The following is a 21735-nucleotide window of genomic DNA, read 5'->3' on the forward strand; positions in this document are numbered from 1 at the left end:
TAGGACAGATGTCAGAGGTAGGTTCTTTACTCAGAGAGTAGTAAGGGCGTGGAATACCCTGCCGGCAACAGTAGTGGACTCACCAACACTAAGGGCATTCAAATGGTCATTGGATAGACATATGGACGATAAGGGAATAGTGTAGATGGGCTTTAGAGTGGTTTCACAGGTCGGTGCAACATCGAGGGCCGAAGGGCCTGTACTGCGCTGTAATGTTCTATGAATGGCCTCCTTCTGCATTGTAAATTCTATGAAATTGTCTGTGACTTTATCTAGCTGTCCTTTATGAAGCATTACTACCAGTTTTCCAGTGTCTCCACTGTTCAAATCAGGCCTTCAGTACCAGAGAACATTCCGGGCAGATTCCATCAGTAAAACCACACACAAATATTCACCAGTGAAGCCGTGCACTTTGAAGATTTAATAAATCCCTGGTTAACACCATTCGCTGACACACTTTAACAGTAACTATCGTGGCAAAAGTCTCTGAAATGTAGCTGAAACAGTTGAGATATCAAAAGACAAACATTGATTCATTCTCTGGGTAGTGAAGGAAGATTTGAGCATGACACGTGTCAAGTGGTGTGATACAGGAAATGTAATATCTCTGCACCTTTCTCACATTTTACTTCACTTATCATTCCTAGGGAAGATAGAAATAATAAAATTAATCTTGGAAAAAGTTGACTTTGAAAACAGTCTAATTATGCAATATTTTGCAGTATTTTACTCCAAGGTTTATATTTGTATCCACTTGAGAATTTGCTTATGTTCAGGAAACCAGCAAAGGTGTAATTTTATTAACCCTGACCCAGGTCCCCCTCATTCCCCACTCTGGGAACAATGTGGATTTTAGGAGTGAAAATTAGGTCCAAGTGGGTTCAAGTCCTGCTTTAGACACTTAATCCCAGAAGCAAGGTTGACACCCCCAGTGCCAGTACTAAGGGAGTGCTGCACCGTCAGACGTGACGTTTTTCAGATGAGACGTGACACCAATGGCCCATCATCTCTCTCCAGTGGCAATAGACAGTGGTTAGGCCCATTGAGTTGACTGGCCTGATTCTGTGCTGTAAGATTCTATGTGATATTAACTGGAACCAACCAGAGAGACTTCACAAGCCCTCCGCAGTGAGCTACATCGCTAAGGAGCAATGGCATTTTTGAACAACTCACGTATCTCCATTCTGGTCTTGAACTGCAGTAAGGTGGCGTTGAACAGCGAGCAGCATCTTGGCATCACCAGTGACGGAATAGTCCAGAAGGGCACTTGCGTGTCGCTCAGCTAGAGTCAGGGCTTTCTCCAGAAAATATTGATCTGAAACCAGTCACCGCACAGGTCAATCATTCTGTTATTTTCAGTGACAGTCAAGCATTGCATTGTACAAACATTGTACACACATCATGGTTTTGCTAGTTTCTCTCGCAAGGCACGAGAGCCATTGATCACTGGACACGCACTGAAGATATTGCAACAGGAATCACTAATTTCTTTTCAGTTTGAAGACTTAGTTAAAATACAACAAAAGTAATCGCCAAAGACAGCAAGCGTCAGTGTTAATATAAACACCAAATACCGCAGATTCTGGAAATCTGAAATACAAATGGAAACCCCTGGGAGTCCTGCAATCTGGCAGCGCTTGCGTTAACACAGTTAACAACCCATCAGGTTTCTGCTCAATGATGTTGGTGGTGAGGGATTCAGCGATTGGCGAATGTTATTGGATGTCAAGAAGAGATGTTTAGATTTTCTCTGGATTTTACAGCGAAATTCAGTCTTTTAAAATGCATCCAATGCAAGTTACTCCAACTGAAAATATTTGATGAAAAAGCAGCTCTTTTCACTTTAATCGCTACAACACAACTGACTTACCTGCTTCTTGAAGTTCTTCGCCTATTCCTGTTGGTTCTGTAGCCTCCGAGTTACTGAGGAACTCTGTGGATTCCTGTGGGGGCTGGAAACTGGAGGTGACATTGCCAGCAGTCATCACATTACCGTCGCCGTGTTCAGTAGGACAGTTAGCAGCTGCAACAGAATCAAAGTATTCAGTAGCGGAGTTAACTCATTGATTGCTGAAACCTCCAACAAGATTTTGATCAGGGAAATGCAGAGTTAAAAGAACGTCTTCTTCAGTCCCTCAGCATCAAAAACAAGATCAAATAGTCACTTAATAACGGGTCGGATTGACTGAGTGGGACACAGCAGGAAGATGGATGTGGATTTCATTCATACAGCACAGAAATGGGTCGCCGGCCACATCATACATGTTCCAGTTCTTGGAAAGAGGGATTCCATCACCCCCCACCTCCTTTCCCATAGTCCTGCAAGGAACTCTTTTCAAATATTTATCCAATTTCCTTTTGAAAGAGGTTATTTTCTATTTTATTCATTCAGCGGATGTGGCTTCACTGGAATCGACTCCAGGTCACAACCCACCGCCAAAAAGCCTCTTCATCTCATCCTCTGATTTTCTGGCAATCACCTTAAATCCATCTCCTCTGATTTCTGACCCACCTGGAGAGTTTCTCCTTGTTTGTTTAATTAAAACCTGCACATGGATGGAAGTGAATTCTTAATAATTCTCCTTCACCTTCTCTGCTCTACGGAGAACACTCCCAGCTCCTCCAGTCTCTCCATGTAACTTCATCCCCAATCCCATTCCAGGAAATCTCCTCCGCACCCTTTCCAAGGCACTGACGTCCTCAATGCCGTGCCCAGAATTGGACACAATCCCCGACTGAGGGTGAACATTGATTCACCAGAACCCTCTTGGATGCCGCCTCTAATAGTTAAGATCCATTTGGGATCTTTGCCTTTCTCAGCCGTCTCAAATTTAAATAAAATATAAGGCTGTTTAGCACAGGGCTAAATCGCTGGCTTTGAAAGCAGACCAAGGCAGGCCAGCAGCACGGTTCAATTCCCGTACCAGCCTCCCCGAACAGGCGCCGGAATGTGGCTAGTAGGGGCTTTTCACCGTAACTTCATTTGAAGCCTACTCGTGACAATAAGCGATTTTCATTTCATTTCATTTAGAGTATCCAATGCATTTTTTCTAATTAAGGGACAATTTATCAAAGCCAATCCACCTCCCCTGCACATCTTTGGGCTATGGGGGCGAAACCCATGCAGACACAGGGAGAATGTGCAATCTCCACACGGACAGTGACCCAGAGCCGGGATCGAACCTGGGACCTCGGCGCCGTGAGGCAGCAGGGCTAACCACTGCGCCACCGTGCTGCCCCGCCTTCTCAATTTAACCTGCCCTCTTCCAGATCTCTCTGTTCTTGCATCCCAGTTAAAATTGCCCCTACTTGTTCATTTTGGTTGGTTAACCTCCAGCAGTGTCCCTGACCCTGCGCACATTTGGGTTGAGTCCGCAAACCTCTTTCAGCCAATCAGTGCCCGAGCTCCTGATAAAAATGGCTCCCAGTGGGGGATTGGGGAACACGTCCGGGGAATCCAAATTTCACATTTGTAGACAGCCCTGCGGGCGTTGTTGAGTCGATTAGCCACTTGGCCAAAATTGGGCAATTTCTGGCCCCATTATAAAAGTCGATGGGACGGAATGATGGAGCATGCACTCCCATATCACAACCCCGTACTTCCCCTCCCCCCCATTCACAACCCCATACCCTCCCTCCCCCATTCACAACCCCGTAACCCCATTCGCAAACCCGTACCCCCCATTCACAAAATCGTACCCCCCATTCACAAAACCTTACCCCCCTCATTCACAACCCCGTAACACTCGTCACAGCCCCTACCCCCCATTCAGAACCCCGTACCGCCCATTCACAACCCCATACCGCCCATTCACAACCCCGAACCCACCCCCCATTCACAACCTCGTACCCCCCATTCACAACCCCGTACCACCCATTCACAACCCCATACCCCCCCATTCACAACCCGGTACCCCCCATTCACAACCCCGTACCGCCCATTCACAACCCCGTACCCCCCCCCATTCACAACCCCGTACCCCCCATTCACAACCCCGTACCCCCCATTCACAACCCCGTACCCCCCATTCACAACCCCATACCCCCATTCACAACCTCGTAATCCCCCCATTCACAATCCCGCAACCCCCCCCCATTCACAACCCGTACCCTCCCATTCACAACCCGTACCCCCCCCACTCACAACCCCATAACCCCCCCGTGCCCCAACCATTCACAACCCCGTACCCCCATCCCATTCACAACCCCATACCCCCCCACCTCGTACCCCCATTCACAACCCCGTACCCCCCATTCGCAACCCCGTACCCCCCCATTCACAACCCCGTAGCCCCATTCACAACTTTGTAACCCCACGCCCCATTCACAACCTCGTAACCCCACACCCCATTCACAACCCTGTACCCCCATTCACAACCCTGTACCCCCCCATTCACAACCCCGTAGCCCCATTCACAACCTCGTAACCCCCCACCCCATTCACAACCCTGTACCTCCATTCACAACCCCGTAACCCCCCACCCCATTCACAACCCCGTAACCCCCACCCCATTCACGACCCCTATTCTCAACCCCGTACCCCCCCATTCACAACCCCGCACCCCGCCATTTAGAACCCCATACCCCCCCATTCACAACCCCCCCATTCACAACCCCGTAACCCCCATCTGTTGGAATTCTTTGACGATGTAACCAGTACAGTCGACAAGGGGGAGCCAGTCGATGTGGTATATTTGGACTTTCAGAAGGCGTTGACAAAGTCCGCAGAAGAGATTATTGTGCAAAATTGAAGTGCATGGGAGTGGGGGAAATGTATTGAGGTGGATAGAAAACTGGTTGGCAGAGAGGAAACAAAGAGTAGGGATTAATGGGCCCTTTTCAAATTGGCAGGCAGTAAACAGTGGGGTACCACAGGGATCGGTGCTGGGACCCCAGCTATTCACAATATATATTAATGATTTGGATGAGGGAACAAAATGTAACATCTCAAAGTTTGCAGATGATACCAAGTTGGGTGGGGAGGTGAATTGTGACAAGGATGCAGGGATCCTACAGCAAGATCTGGACAGGTTGGGCGAGTGGGCAAATCAATGGCAGATGCAGTATCATTTGGTGATGCAGTATCATCAGTGTGAGGTTATTCACTTACCAAGTTGGGAGAGGGGAGTGTGCAGCGGGATCTGGGTGTCCTTGTGCACCAGTCGCTGAGGGTAAGCAGCAGGTGCAGCAGGCGGTAAAGAAGGCTAATGGTATGTTGGCCTTCATTGCGAGAGGTTTCGAGTATAGAAGACCATAAGACATAGGAGCAGAATTAGGCCACTCGGCCCATCGAGTCTGCTCCGCCATTCAATCATGGCTGATACTTTCTCATCCCCATTCTCCTGCCTTCTCCCTATAACCCCTGATCCCCTTATTAATCAAGAACCTATCTATCTCTGTCTTAAAGACACTCAGCCTTCTGCGGCAAAGAGTTCCACAGATTCACCACCCTCTGGCTGAAGAAATTCCTCCTCATCTCTGTTTTAAAGAAGCAGGGATGTGTTGCTGCAATTGTACAGGGCCTTGGTGAGGCCACACCTGGAGTATTGTGGGCAGTTTTGGTCTCCTTCTCTGAGGAAGGATGTTCTTGCTCTCGAGGGAGAGCAGCGAAGGTTTACCAGACTGATTCCAGGGATGGCGGGACTGTCATATGAGGAGAGATTGACTAGGTTGGGATTGTTCTCGCTGGAGTTCAGAAGAATGAGGGGGGATCTCATAGAGACTATAAAATTCTAACAGGACCGGACAGGGTAGATGCAGGGAAGATGTTACCAATGATGGGTGTGTCCAGAACCAGGGGTCACAGCCTGAGGATTCAGGGTAAATCATTTGGACAGAGATAAGGAGACATTTCTTCACAAAGAGTGGTGAGTCTGTGGAATTCATTACCACAGGAAGTAGTTGATGCTAAAACTTTGAATATATTCAAGAGGCGGCTGGATATAGCACTTGGGGGGAATGGGATCAAAGGCTATGGGGAGAAAGCAGGATTAGGCCATTGAGTTGGATGATCAGCCATGATCGTGATAAATGGCGGAGCCGGCTCGAAGGGCCAATAGGCCTCCTCCTGCACCTATCTTCTATGTATCTATGTATTCACAAACCCGTACCCCCCCCCATTCACAATCCCATTACCCCCCCATTCACAATCCCGTAACCCCCCATTCACAACGTCGTAACCCCCCATTCACAATCCCATAACCCCCCCCAATCACAACCCCGTACGCCCCCAATCACAATACCGTACCCCCATTCACAACCCCGTACCCCCATTCACAATCCAGTAACCCCCCATTCACAACCCCGTAACCCCCATTCACAATCCCGTAACCCCCATTCACAACCCCGTACCCCCCATTCACAACCTTGTAACCCCCATTCACAACCCTGTAACCCCCATTCACAACCCCGTACCCCCCATTCACAACCCCGTGCCCCCCATTCACAACCCCGTGCCCCCCATTCACAACCCCGTACCCCCATTCACAATCCCGTAATCCCCATTCACAACCCTGTAACCCCCATTCACAACCCTGTAACCCCCATTCACAATCCCCTACCCGCCATTCACAACCCCGTACCCCCATTAACAATCCCCTACCCCCCATTAACAATCCCGTAACCCCCAGTCACAACCCCGTAACCCCCATTCACAACCTCGTACTCCCCATTCACAATCCCGTAACCCCCATTCACAACCTCGTACCCCCCATTCACAAACCCGTAACCCCCATTCACAACCCTGTACCCCTATTCAAAACCCCGTATCCCCCCATTCATAACTCCGTAACCCCCATTCACAATCCCGTAACCCCCAGTCACAACCCCGTAACCCCCATTCACAACCTCGTAACCCCCATTCACAACCTCGTACCCCCCATTCACAATCCCGTAACCCCCATTCACAACCCTGTACCCCTATTCAAAACCCCGTATCCCCCCATTCATAACTCCGTAACCCCCATTCACAATCCTGTAACCCCCCATTCACAACCCTGTAACCCCCGTAAACCCCCCATTCACAACCCCGTACCCCCCCATTCACAATCCCGTACTCCCCATTCACAATCTCGTACCCCCCCATTCACAATCCCGTAACCCCCCCATTCACAACCCCGTAGCCCCCCAATTACAATCCAGTAACCTCCCCATTCACAATCCCGTACCCCCCGATTCACAATCCCGTAACCCCCATTCATAATCCCGTAACCCCCTCATTCATAATCCCGTAACCCCCCATTCACAACCCCGTGCCCCCCATTCACAACCCCGTGCCCCCCCATTCACATCCCCGTGCCCCCCATTCACAACCCCGTACCCCCCATTCACAACCCTGTAACCCCCATTCACAACCCCGTACCCCCATTCACAATCCCCTACCCGCCATTCACAACCCCGTACCCCCATTCACAATCCCCTAACCCCCATTAACAATCCCGTAATCCCCATTCACAATCCCGTACCCCCCCATTCACAATCCCGTAACCCCCAGTCACAACCCTGTAACCCCCATTCACAACCTCGTACCCCCCATTCACAATCCCGTAACCCCCATTCACAACCCTGTACCCCTATTCAAAACCCCGTATCCCCCCATTCATAACTCCGTAACCCCCATTCACAATCCTGTAACCCCCCATTCACAACCCTGTAACCCCCGTAAACCCCCCATTCACAATCCCGTACTCCCCATTCACAATCTCCTACCCCCCCATTCACAATCCCGTACTCCCATTCACAATCTCGTACCCCCCCATTCACAATCCTGTAACCCCCCCATTCACAACCCCGTAGCCCCCCAATTACAATCCCGTAACCCCCCCATTCACAATCCCGTACCCCCCCATTCACAAACCCGTACCCCCGATTCACAATCCCGTAACCCCCACATTCACAATCCGTAACCCCCATTCACAACCCCGTAACCTCCCATTCATAATCCTGTAACCCCCCCATTCACAACCCCGTAACCCCCCCATTCACAATCCTGTAACCCCCCATTCACAACCCCGTAACCCCCCCATTCACAATCCCATAACCCCCCCATTCACAACCCCGTAGCCCCCCAATTACAATCCCGTAACCCCCGCATTCACAATCCCGTACCCCCCCATTCATAACCCCGCACCCCCAATTCACAACCCCGTAACCCCCACATTCACAATCCCGTAACCCCCATTCACAACCCCGTAACCTCCCATTCATAATCCTGTAACCCCCCCATTCACAAGCCCGTAACCCCCCATTCACAATCCTGTAACCCCCCCATTCACAACCCCGTAACCCCCCCATTCACAATCCTGTAACCCCCCCATTCATAATCCCGTAACCCCCCCATTCACAATCCTGTAACCCCCCCATTCACAATCCTGTAGCCCCCCCATTCACAACCCCGTAACCCCCATTCATAACTCCGTAACCCCCATTCACAATCCTGTAACCCCCCATTCACAACCCTGTAACCCCCGTAAACCCCCCATTCACAATCCCGTACTCCCCATTCACAATCTCCTACCCCCCCATTCACAATCCCGTACTCCCCATTCACAATCTCGTACCCCCCCATTCACAATCCTGTAACCCCCCCATTCACAACCCCATAGCCTCCCAATTACAATCCCGTAACCCCCCCATTCACAATCCCGTACCCCCCCATTCACAAACCTGTACCCCCGATTCACAATCCCGTAACCCCCATATTCACAATCCCTAACCCCCATTCACAACCCCGTAACCTCCCATTCATAATCCTGTAACCCCCCCATTCACAACCCCGTTACCCCCCCATTCACAATCCTGTAACCCCCCCATTCACAACCCCGTAACCCCCCCATTCACAATCCCGTAACCCCCCCATTCACAACCCGGTAGCCCCCCAATTACAATCCCGTAACCCCCCCATTCACAACCCCGTACCCCCCCATTCATAACCCCGCACCCCCAATTCACAACCCCGTAACCCCCACATTCACAATCCCGTAACCCCCATTCACAACCCTGTAACCTCCCATTCATAATCCTGTAACCCCCCCCATTCACAAGCCCGTAACCCCCCCATTCACAATCCTGTAACCCCCCCATTCACAACCCCGTAACCCCCCCATTCACAATCCTGTAACCCCCCATTCATAATCTCGTAACCCCCCCATTCACAATCCTGTAACCCCCCCATTCACAATCCTGTAGCCCCCCCATTCACAACCCCGTAACCCCCATTCACAACCCCGTAACCCCCATTCACAATACCGTACCGCTCCCATTCACAATCCCGTAACCCCCATTCACAATCCCATTTCCCTCCCATTCACAACCCCGTACCCCCCCCATTCACAACCCCGTACCCCCCCAATTACAATCCTGTAAACACCGCATTCACAAGCCCGTAACCCCCCCATTCACAATCCCATTTCCCTCCCATTCACAACCCCGTACCCCCCCCATTCACAACCCCGTACCCCCCCAATTACAATCCTGTAAACACCGCATTCACAAGCCCGTAACCCCCCCATTCACAACCCCGTAACCCCCCCATTCACAAGCCTGTAACCCCCCCATTCACAAGCCTGTAACCCCACCCATTCACAGTCCCATAACCCCTATTCACAATCCCGTAACCCCCATTCACAACCCCGTAACCCCCAGTCACAACCCCGTAACCCCCAGTCACAACCCCGTAACCCCCATTCACAACCCTGTACCCCCCCATTCACAATCCCGTAACCCCCCCATTCACAACCCCGTACCCCCCATTCACAACCCCGTATCCCCCCAATCACAACCCCGTACCCCCCCATTCACAACCCGTACCCCCCATTCACAATCCTTTAAACCCCAGTCACAACCCCGTAACCCCCATTCACAATCCCGTAACCCCCAGTCACAACCCCGTAACCCCCATTCACAATCCCGTAACCCCCATTCACAATCCCGTAACCCCCCATTCACAAACCCGCACCCCCCCATTCACAACCCCGTACCCCCCAATTACAATCCTGTAAACACCCCATTCACAAGCCCGTAACCCCCCCATTCACAACCCCGTAACCCCCCCCATTCACAAGCCTGTAACCCCCCCATTCACAAGCCTGTAACCCCCCCATTCACAGTCCCATAACCCCCATTCACAATCCCATAACCCCCATTCACAATCTCGTAACCCCCATTCACAATCTCGTAACCCCCATTCACAACCCCGTACCCCCCCATTCACAATCCCGTAACCCCTCATTCACAATCCCGTAACCCCCAGTCACAACCCCGTAACCCCCAGTCACAACCCCGTACCCCCATTCACAATCCCGTAACCCCAATTCACAACCACGTACCCCCATTCACAATTCCGTAACCCCCCCATTCACAACCCCGTATCCCCCCATTCACAACCCCGTACCCCCCCATTCACAACCCCGTACCCCCCCATTCACAATCCTTTAACCCCCAGTCACAACCCCGTAACCCCCATTCACAATCCCGTAACCCCCAGTCACAACCACGTACCCACATTCACAATCCCGTAACCCCCATTCACAACCCTGTACCCCCATTCACAATCCCGTAACCCCCCCATTCACAACCCCGTACCACCCCATTCACACCCCCGTATCCCCACCATTCACAATCTCGTACCCCCCCATTCACAATCCTTTAACCCCCAGTCACAACCCCGTACCCCCCCCAGTCACAACCCCGTAACCCCCCTTCACAATCCTGTAACCCCCCCATTCACAACCCCGTACCCCCCATTCACAACCCCGTAACTCCCCCATTCAAAACCCCGCACCCCCCATTCAGAACCCCATAACCCCCCATTCACAATCCCGTACCCCCCCATTCACAACCCCGCACCCCCATTCACATCCCCGTAACCCCCCATTCACAATCCCGTAACCCCCCATTCATAACCCCGCACCCTCAATTCACAACCCCGTAACCCCCACATTCACAATCCCGTAACCCCCATTCACAACCCCGTAACCTCCCATTCATAATCCTGTAACCCCCCCATTCACAATCCCGTAACCCCCCCATTCACAATCCTGTAACCCCCCCATTCACAACCCCGTAACCCCCCCATTCACAATCCTGTAACCTCCCCATTCACAACCCCGTAAACCCCCCATTCACAACCCCGTAACCGCCCCATTCACAACGCTGTAACCCCCCCATTCACAACCCCGTAACCCTCCCATTCACAATCCCGTAACCCCCATTCACAACCCCGTAACCCCCCCATTCACAATCCTGTAACCCCCCATTCACAACCCCGTAACCCCCATTCATAATCCAGTAACCCCCCCATTCATAATCCCGTAACTCCCCCATTCACAATCCTGTAACCCCCCCATTCACAACCCCGTAACCCCCCCATTCACAATCCTGTAACCCCCCATTCACAACCCCGTAACCCTCCATTCATAATCCAGTAACCCCCCCCATTCATAATCCCGTAACTCCCCCATTCACAATCCTGTAACCCCCCCATTCACAACCCCGTAACCCCCCCATTCACAACCCCATACCTCCCCCATTCACAACCCCATAACCCCCCCATTCACAACCCCGTAACCCCCCCATTCACAACCCCGTAACCCCCCCCATTCACAATCCCGTGCCACTCGCTGAATATTTTGCAGAAATGCCAAAATCGTTTGTTCGTTCATAACTAAAATCAAGTCTGCAATTTTACCGTGTTTCATTCCCGCACTGGAGTTTGGCGTTCCGGGGTTATATGCATAACTTCCATAGTTGGAAAATCCTTGAAATCCAGTAAAGTAATTGGTACCTGGGAGAAAAAGAAAACAGTAAGCCACAAACACAGTGAAAATTGACAAGAGCAGCCAGTTACATCAAGAGTATAACGACAGCCCTGTGACGGAGTGAAACAATCAAATCAGGATCTTGGCAGCAACTTCCAGCTTCAATCTATCCAACACTTCACAAACTTTTGTCAAACTATAATACCAGGGAAAGGGAAGGCAATATTCAGAAAACAGCTATTTGAAATTTATTTAGCTTCCCTTCATTTGGTTCACAACCCCGTACGGTAAAGCACGTTCTGCTGCTTCAGATACACATCAATCAACACCCCTGGAACAACTGTCTACCCAAACAGGATTACAAAAAGGATGTAGAGGGAACAGAGAGTGTGCATCCAGATTCACACGGGTGATATCAGAATGGCATTGGTTTACAAATCAGGAAATGATCGACAGGCTGGGTCTTCTTTCCTCTTGAGGAGGTGATCTGAAGCTCTCTAATTGAGATCTTTAAAATGCTGAAGGGTTTTGGTAGGCTGGATACCGACAATGTTTGCTCGCGCGGACAAGAGCAAATCTAGAAGCCATTTGTATAAATGATAGTCACCAAAATATCCAATAGGGAGTCAGAAAGAAACTTCTTTATACAAAATGTGGAACCCGCTCCCACAGCGAGTGGTTGGAGTGAACAGTGTAGAGACATTTAAGGGGAAACTTGATAAGGATGCGAGGGAAAGGAGAACAGAGGGTTACAATGGTAGATTTAGAGGAGGAAAAATGGGAGGAGGTTTGAGTGGAGCATAAACACCAACATGGATTGTTTGGGCCGAATGGCCAGTTCCTGTGGAATCCTACAAAGCACAATTGATAAAATATTTAGTGGTGGAATTTATGAAATTTCACTCTCGGTCCAGAGGATGACCCGACAGGAATTTGGGTGGACAGACCGTGGGTTTCACTTCAGTACAATGTATGGATTGTAAAGTGTGGACAGCAGCCACTAAACCTACAGTGTACCAAAAACATGTACCACAAACAGTGCACCACAAACAGTGTACCAAAACCAGAGTACCACAAACAGTGTACCAAAAACAGAGCACCACAGAGCACCACAAACAGTGTACCACAAACAGTGTACCACAAACAGTGTACCACAAACAGTGTACCACAAACAGAGCACCACAAACAGAGCACCACAAACAGAGCACCACAGAGCACCACAAACAATGTACCACAAACAGTGTACCACAAACAGTGTACCACAAACAGTGTACCACAAACAGAGCACCACAAACAGAGCACCACAAACAGTGTACCACAAACAGAGCACCACAAACAGAGCACCACAAACAGAGCACCACAGAGCACCACAAACAGTGTACCACAAACAGAGCACCAAAAACAGTGTACCACAAACAGAGCACCACAAACAGAGCACCACAAACAGTGTACCAAAAACAGTGTACCAAAAACAGTGTACCACAAACAGAGCACCACAAACAGTGTACCAAAAACAGTGTACCACAAACAGTGTACCACAAACAGTGCACCACAAACAGTGTACCAAAAACGGTGTACCACAAACGGTGTACCAAAAACAGTGTACCACAAACAGTGTACCAAAAACAGTGTACCACAAACAGAGCACCACAAACAGAGCACCACAAACAGAGCACCACAAACAGAGCACCACAAACAGAGCACCAAAAACAGTGTACCACAAACAGTGTACCAAAAACAGTGCACCACAAACAGTGTACCAAAAACAGTGTACCAAAAACAGAGCACCACAAACAGTGTACCAAAAACAGTGTACCACAAACAGTGTACCAAAAACAGTGTACCACAATCATGTACCACAAACAGTGTACCACAAACAGTGTACCAAAAACAGTGTACCAAAAACAGAGCACCACAAACAGTGTACCAAAAACAGTGTACCACAAACAGTGTACCACAAACAGTGTACCAAAAACAGAGCACCACAAACAGTGTACCAAAAACAGTGTACCACAAACAGTGTACCACAAACAGCGCACCAAAAACAGGGCACCACAAACAGGGCACCACAAACAGGGCACCACAAACAGAGCACCACAAACAGAGCACCACAAACAGAGTACCAAAAACAGTGTACCACAAACAGTGTACCACAAACAGAGTACCAAATACAGAGCACCAAAAACAGAGCACCACAAACAGAGTACCAAATACAGAGCACCAAAAACAGTGTACCACAGTGTACCACAAACAGAGCACCACAAACAGAGCACCACAAACAGAGTACCGGAAACAGGGTACCACAAACAGGGTACCACAAACAGGGTACCACAAACAGAGCACCAAAATCATGTACCACAAACAGTGCGCCAAAAACAGAGCACCACAAACAGTGTACCAAAAACAGTGTACCACAATCATGTACCACAAACAGGGCACCACAAACAGAGTACCAAAATCATGTACCACAAACAGTGTACCACAAACATGTACCACAAACAGTGTACCACAAACAGGGTACCAAAAATATGTACCAAAAACATGTACCAAACACAGGGTACCACAAACAGTGTACCAAAAACAGATGACCAAAAACATGTACCACAAACAGTGTACCACAAACAGTGTACCAATAACATGTACCAAAAACAGGGTACCACAGTGTACCAAACACAGATGACCAAAAACATGTACCACAAACAGTGTACCACAAACAGAGTACAAAAATCATGTACCACAAACAGTGTACCAAAAACATGTACCACAAATAGTGCACCAAAAACAGAGCACCACAAACAGTGTACCACAAACAGTGTACCACAAACAGTGTACCAAAAACAGTGTACCACAATCATGTACCACAAACAGTGTACCACAAACAGTGTACCACAAACAGTGTACCACAATCATGTACCACAATCATGTACCACAAACAGTGTACCAAAAACATGTACCACAAACAGTGTACCAAAAACATGTACCACAAACAGTGCACCAAAAACATGTACCACAAACAGTGCACCAAAAACAGAGCACCACAAACAGTGTACCAAAAACAGTGTACCACAAACAGTGTACCAAAAACAGTGTACCACAAACAGTGTACCACAAACAGTGGGCGAAATTCTCCCCCAACGGCGCGATGTCCGCCGACTGGCGCCCAAAACGGCGCCAATCAGACGGGCATCGCGCCGTCCCAAAGGTGCGGAATGCTCCGCATCTTTGGGGGCCGAGCCCCGATATTGAGGGGCTAGGCCGGCGCCGGAGGGATTTCCGCCCCGCCAGCTGGCGGAAACGGCCTTTGTTGCCCCGCCAGCTGGCGCGGAAATGACATCCCCGGGCGGGGAATGCGCGGGAGCGTCAGCGGCCGCTGACAGTTTCCCACGCATGCGCAGTGGAGGGAGTCACTTCCACCTCCGCCATGGTGGAGACCGTTGCGGAGGCGGAAGCGAAAGAGTGCCCCCACGGCACAGGCCCGCCCGCGGATCGGTGGGCCCCGATCGCGGGCCAGGCCACCGTGGGAGCACCCCCCGGGGTCAGATCGCCCCGCGCCCCCCCCCCCCCAGGACCCCGGAGCCCGCCCACGCTGCCTTGGCCCGCCGGTAAATAGGTACTCTAATTTACGCCGGCGGGACAGGCAATTTCTCGGTGGGACTTCGGCCCATCCGGGCCGGAGGATCGAGCGGGGGGGCCCGCCAACCGGCACGGCCCGATTCCCGCCCAGGCCCAATCTCCGGTACCGGAGACTTCGGCAACCGGCGGGGGCGGGATTCACGGCGGCCAACGGCCATTCTCCAACCCGCTGGGGGGTCGGAGAATGACGCCCAGTGTACCAAAAACAGTGTACCACAGAGTACCAAAAACATGTACCAAAAACAGGATACCACAAACAGTGTACCACAAACAGAGTACCACAAACATGTACCAAAAACAGGGTACCACAAACCGTGTACCAAACACAGATGACCAAAAACATGTACCACAAACAGTGTACCAAAAACATGTACCTAAAACAGGGTCCACAAATAGTGGATCAAAAACTGAGTACCACAAACAGTGTACCACAAACTGGGTACCACAAACAGTGTACCACAAACAGAGCACCACAAACAGGGCACCACAAACAGGGTACCACAAACAGTGTACCACAAACAGTGTACCACAAACAGGGTACCACAAACAGCGCACCACAAACAGCGTACCACAAACAGTGCACCAAAAACATGTACCATAAACCGTGTACCACAAACAGTGTACCAAAAACATGTACCACAAACCGTGTACCAAAAACATGTATCACAAACAGTGTACCAAAAACAGTGTACCAAAAACATGTACCACATACCGTGTACCACAAACCGTGTACCAAAAACATGTATCACAAACAGTGTACCAAAAACAGTGTACCAAAAACATGTACCACATACCGTGTACCACAAACCGTGTACCAAAAACATGTATCACAAACAGTGTACCAAAAACAGTGTACCAAAAACATGTACCACATACCGTGTACCACAAACAGTGTACCAAAAACATGTATCACAAACAGTGTACCAAAAACAGTGTACCAAAAACATGTACCACATACCGTGTACCACAAACCGTGTACCAAAAACATGTATCACAAACAGTGTACCAAAAACAGTGTACCAAAAACATGTACCACATACCGTGTACCACAAACAGTGTACCAAAAACATGTATCACAAACTGTGTACCACAAACGGTGTACCAAAAACATGTACCTAAAACAGGGTCCACAAATAGTGGATCAAAAACTGAGTACCACAAACAGTGTACCACAAACTGGGTACCACAAACAGTGTACCACAAACAGAGCACCACAAACAGGGCACCACAAACAGGGTACCACAAACAGTGTACCACAAACAGTGTACCACAAACAGGGTACCACAAACAGCGCACCACAAACAGCGTACCACAAACAGTGCACCAAAAACATGTACCATAAACCGTGTACCACAAACAGTGTACCAAAAACATGTACCACAAACCGTGTACCAAAAACATGTATCACAAACAGTGTACCAAAAACAGTGTACCAAAAACATGTACCACATACCGTGTACCACAAACCGTGTACCAAAAACATGTATCACAAACAGTGTACCAAAAACAGTGTACCAAAAACATGTACCACATACCGTGTACCACAAACCGTGTACCAAAAACATGTATCACAAACAGTGTACCAAAAACAGTGTACCAAAAACATGTACCACATACCGTGTACCACAAACAGTGTACCAAAAACATGTATCACAAACAGTGTACCAAAAACAGTGTACCAAAAACATGTACCACATACCGTGTACCACAAACCGTGTACCAAAAACATGTATCACAAACAGTGTACCAAAAACAGTGTACCAAAAACATGTACCACATACCGTGTACCACAAACAGTGTACCAAAAACATGTATCACAAACTGTGTACCACAAACGGTGTACCAAAAACATGTACCTAAAACAGGGTCCACAAATAGTGGATCAAAAACTGAGTACCACAAACAGTGTACCACAAACAGTGTACCACAAACATGTACCAAAAACAGGGTACCACAAACAGTGTACCAAACACAGATGACCAAAAACATGTACCACAAACAGTGTACCAAAAACATGTACCTAAAACAGGGTCCACAAATAGTGGATCAAAAACTGAGTACCACAAACAGTGTACCACAAACAGGGTACCACAAACAGTGTACCACAAACAGAGCACCACAAACAGGGCACCACAAACAGGGTACCACAAACAGTGTACCACAAACAGGGTACCACAAACAGCGCACCACAAACAGCGTACCACAAACAGTGCACCAAAAACATGTACCATAAACCGTGTACCACAAACAGTGTACCAAAAACCGTGTACCACAAACCGTGTACCAAAAACATGTATCACAGTGTACCAAAAACATGTACCACAAACCGTGTACCAAAAACATGTATCACAAACAGTGTATCACAAACAGTGTACCAAAAACAGTGTACCAAAAACATGTACCACATACCGTGTACCACAAACAGTGTACCAAAATCATGTACCACATACCGTGTACCACATACCGTGTACCACATACCGTGTACCACAAACCGTGTACCAAAAACATGTATCACAAACAGTGTACCAAAAACATGTACCACATACCGTGTACCACAAACCGTGTACCAAAAACATGTATCACAAACAGTGTACCAAAAACAGTGTACCAAAAACATGTACCACATACCGTGTACCACAAACAGTGTACCAAAAACATGTATCACAAACAGTGTACCAAAAACAGTGTACCAAAAACATGTACCACATACCGTGTACCACAAACCGTGTACCAAAAACATGTATCACAAACAGTGTACCAAAAACAGTGTACCAAAAACATGTACCACATACCGTGTACCACAAACAGTGTACCAAAAACATGTATCACAAACTGTGTACCACAAACGGTGTACCAAAAACATGTACCTAAAACAGGGTCCACAAATAGTGGATCAAAAACTGAGTACCACAAACAGTGTACCACAAACAGGGTACCACAAACAGGGTACCACAAACAGCGCACCACAAACAGCGCACCACAAACAGTGCACCACAAACAGTGCACCAAAAACATGTACCATAAACCGTGTACCACAAACAGTGTACCAAAAACATGTACCACAAACCGTGTACCAAAAACAGTGTACCAAAAACATGTACCACATACCGTGTACCACAAACAGTGTACCAAAAACATGTATCACAAACTGTGTACCACAAACTGTGTACCAGAGATAAATACTAAACAATGGGCTGGTTGTCAGGTCCCCCAGCCCCGCCTTTCTCGGTAGTGGACTGTTCGCTGAGAGCGGGATTCCCCTCGCGAGGCTTGTTGATGGGATTTCCCATTGAAGCCACCCCCACGCTGTGGGGTAACCCACAGGCAGGGGTGCGCTGCCGGCAGGAACAGAGAATCCCAAGTCGGAGAAACACCAATTCAGGTCAAACATTGGGCCACAATTTACCAGTTGGACAGTCAGACAATTAAAGACAACATTTGAGTGGACATTCCTCTGGTAACGGGTGTTATACTCACACCCGCCTGCTCCACCCCCTCCTCCGTAAACTCCACCTCCACCTGAACCTGGTCCTCCTCCAAAATGGTCCGAGAAATTCGGCAAAAGTTTCAGTCGCTTCCTTTGTACTTCCTCTTTATCTGGAGAGAGCCAGGAATAAACGCAACACATATAAACACCCCACATATAAACACCTCACACACGTAAACCCCCCCACCCTCCCATGTGTAAACCCCACCCCGTGCACGTAAACACCCCACATGGTTCAGGGCTCTGGGCCCAGTGAGGTGGAGATACGCTGTCAATTATTAAAATCAGGGAGTTGTAGAAGCCAGAATTGGAAAAGTGCAGAGATCTCCGAGGGTTGTGGGGCTGGGCAGGATTACAGGGATAGGGTGAGGCGGGTGCAATGATGTGCAGGTTTGGTGGCTTGGCCAAGATCAATCTGCAGGGTTATAGGGATAGGGTGGGGGAGTAGGCCAATGTAGGGTGCTCTTTCAGAGGGTCGGTGTAGACCTGATGGGCCGAATGTCCTCCTTCTGCACTGTGGGGATTCTATGGAATTTATCAGCCTCAGGCAGCCAAAGTGATTTTTTTCTTTCTCCAAAATGATGACAATTAGAACAAACTGACACGAGGAAAGGGCAGGAGTCAGTCTCAGGACAAGAGGTCGTTATTTAGGACTGAATTTAGGAGAAATCCCATCACTGCAAGGGTTGTGAGCGTTGGAATTCTCTTTTCTTGGGAGCTGTGGATGCTCCTTGTGAACTCAAGGTTGGGATTGATTAGGTTTGTGGGAATAGCGGAGTTGAAGATCAGTGTGAGCCCACTGAATGTCAGAGAGGCTGAGAGGACCAAATGGCTACCTTCAGCTGCCACTTGATATCTTCTTCATGTGGAGAACTGACTTGAACCTATAATTACTGCAGGAGATTGTCCCTCACCTTTAATCAGCGGGTAGTATGTGAATGGCTTTGGTTCACTTGTTTCGTTGTCGGATTTTCTCCGAAGCTGGACAAACACAGACGCAGGCTTGGAAATGTCCACATCCCGGTACTTTGGTGTCCTAAAAACTATAGCAAACTGGAAGGAAAGACTGCGTTATTAAGCCGTCCGTCAAAACTGGTGACAGTATTTACTGATAATTAGGCATGAAGCAGCCTCGTTCATTTATTAAATTGTTTACTATGGACGGAGAGGGAAAGTTCCTCAGTCACTGCTGTGACTGACCATTGTTCAAGTCCCCAAAACATCTCGTTACCAGCCTTGTTCTGCTTCAGACACTGCGAACTATTCATTTGACAGACGAGTTATTTTACTGCTTTTCACAAGCGCGAGAAGTGGCGCCTCCTTTTTTGATCAGACACTTTCTATCACACCAGGCCCGACACGGAATTCGGCAATTTCAGATCATTGCCACTGCTTTTATTTCTTTCCCTTGATGGCAGGTGCGTCCCGTCTGGACGGTCTTTGTTTCTTTCCTGGTCCCATTACCGCCCTCTTTGGCCCTGAACTCTCATTCCTTTTATCATTTAATCTCCGCCCCGATCACAGGCTTTTAGTCCCTTTAAAACTTGAACTTGTTCAATTCTGGTAAAAGATCATTGACCTGAAACATTAACTCTTCCTCCACAGATGCTGCCAGACCTGCCGGGCATTTCTAACACTTGGTTTTTACGTCAGATTTCCAGAACCGGCAGCCTATTTCGCTTTTTGTGTATAAAAAGTGTAACATCCAAACTAATAATTCCACATTGCTGTTGGCATAGGAACACGAGTTGTCCATTCAGCCCATCGCTCCGCCATTCAATATGGTCAAATCTGATCATCCACCTCAATACCATTTTCCCACTCTTTCCCCATTATGTCATTGGTATTTAGGAATCTGTGAATCTGTCAGTCTCTGCTTTAACCATGCTCAATGACTGAGCTTCCACTGCCCTGTGATTGATAACCCTCTGAGTAAAGACATTTCTCCTCATCTCGGACCTACGTGGCTTCTCCGTTATTTCAAAGCTATGCCCCCTGGTTCTAGACTCCCCGACCAGGGGAAACATCTAACCTACATCCACCCTGTCTATTCTTTAAGCATTTTGTAGGTTTCAGTGAGATCACCTCTCATTCTTCGAAACTCCAGAGAGTACAGGTCCAGTCTGGTGAACTCGCCCTATGGTAATAATATCCTTTCTGAGGTAAGGGGACCAAAACTGCACACAGTACTCCAGGTGCGGTCTAACCAAGCTCCTGTACAATTGAGCAAGACCTCACTACTCCTGTACTCAAATCCTTGTCATAAAGGCTAACATGAATTTTAGCATTTATGGAGTATAAAAGTAGAGAAGTGTTGTTGCAATTGTATAGGGTGTTGGGGAGACCACGTCTGGAGAATTGTGTCCAGTTTTGGTCTCCTTATTTGAGGAAGGATTTGAACCATGGATTCATAAAATTCCTAAGGTGCAGGAGGCTATTCGGCCCATCGGGCTTGCACTGGCCCTCTGAAAGGGCATGCTACCTAGTCCCATGCCCGTGGCCATTTTCTCATGGCCAATCCACCTAACCTGCAAACATTTGGGCTGAGAGAGGAAACCGGCGCATCTGGAGGAAACCTACGCAGACACGGGGAGGAAGAGCAAACTCCCACAGACTGTCACCCGAGGCTGGAATCGAACCCGGGTCCCTGGCACTGCGAGAATTTAAAAAAAGTCAAAAGTCATCAGCAGTGAAGAGAAAGCAATCAGAGCAAGGAGGTTATTCAGACACCGACCTGCCGATGAACATCCGTCGGACCAAAGTCCCCAAACGCTTCCCAAATTCCACCATTTTCATCCTCTTCATAGAACCGAACTTGGATATCATCTGGCCAAATGAGAATGGTTATCAGATTGTGGA

General features: G+C 48.8%; 1 protein-coding gene across 2 annotated transcripts in view; it reads right to left on the minus strand.

The window, feature by feature from the left end:
- Positions 1-21735, minus strand: part of LOC140408253 (nuclear factor NF-kappa-B p105 subunit-like) — a 128654-nt gene that overhangs the window by 32025 nt on the left and 74894 nt on the right. For both annotated transcript variants that reach the window (XM_072495207.1, XM_072495208.1), the window contains 6 exons: positions 21611-21702; positions 19791-19929; positions 18867-18986; positions 11687-11782; positions 1871-2023; positions 1174-1315 (listed from right to left, as the gene is read on the minus strand). In XM_072495207.1, coding sequence (XP_072351308.1) covers positions 1174-1315; positions 1871-2023; positions 11687-11782; positions 18867-18986; positions 19791-19929; positions 21611-21702 — 742 coding nt within the window. The remainder of the gene's footprint in view (positions 1-1173; positions 1316-1870; positions 2024-11686; positions 11783-18866; positions 18987-19790; positions 19930-21610; positions 21703-21735) is intronic.

Source organism: Scyliorhinus torazame, chromosome 3 (genome assembly GCF_047496885.1).
Source record: "Scyliorhinus torazame isolate Kashiwa2021f chromosome 3, sScyTor2.1, whole genome shotgun sequence".
Taxonomy (NCBI): Eukaryota; Metazoa; Chordata; class Chondrichthyes; order Carcharhiniformes; family Scyliorhinidae; genus Scyliorhinus; species Scyliorhinus torazame.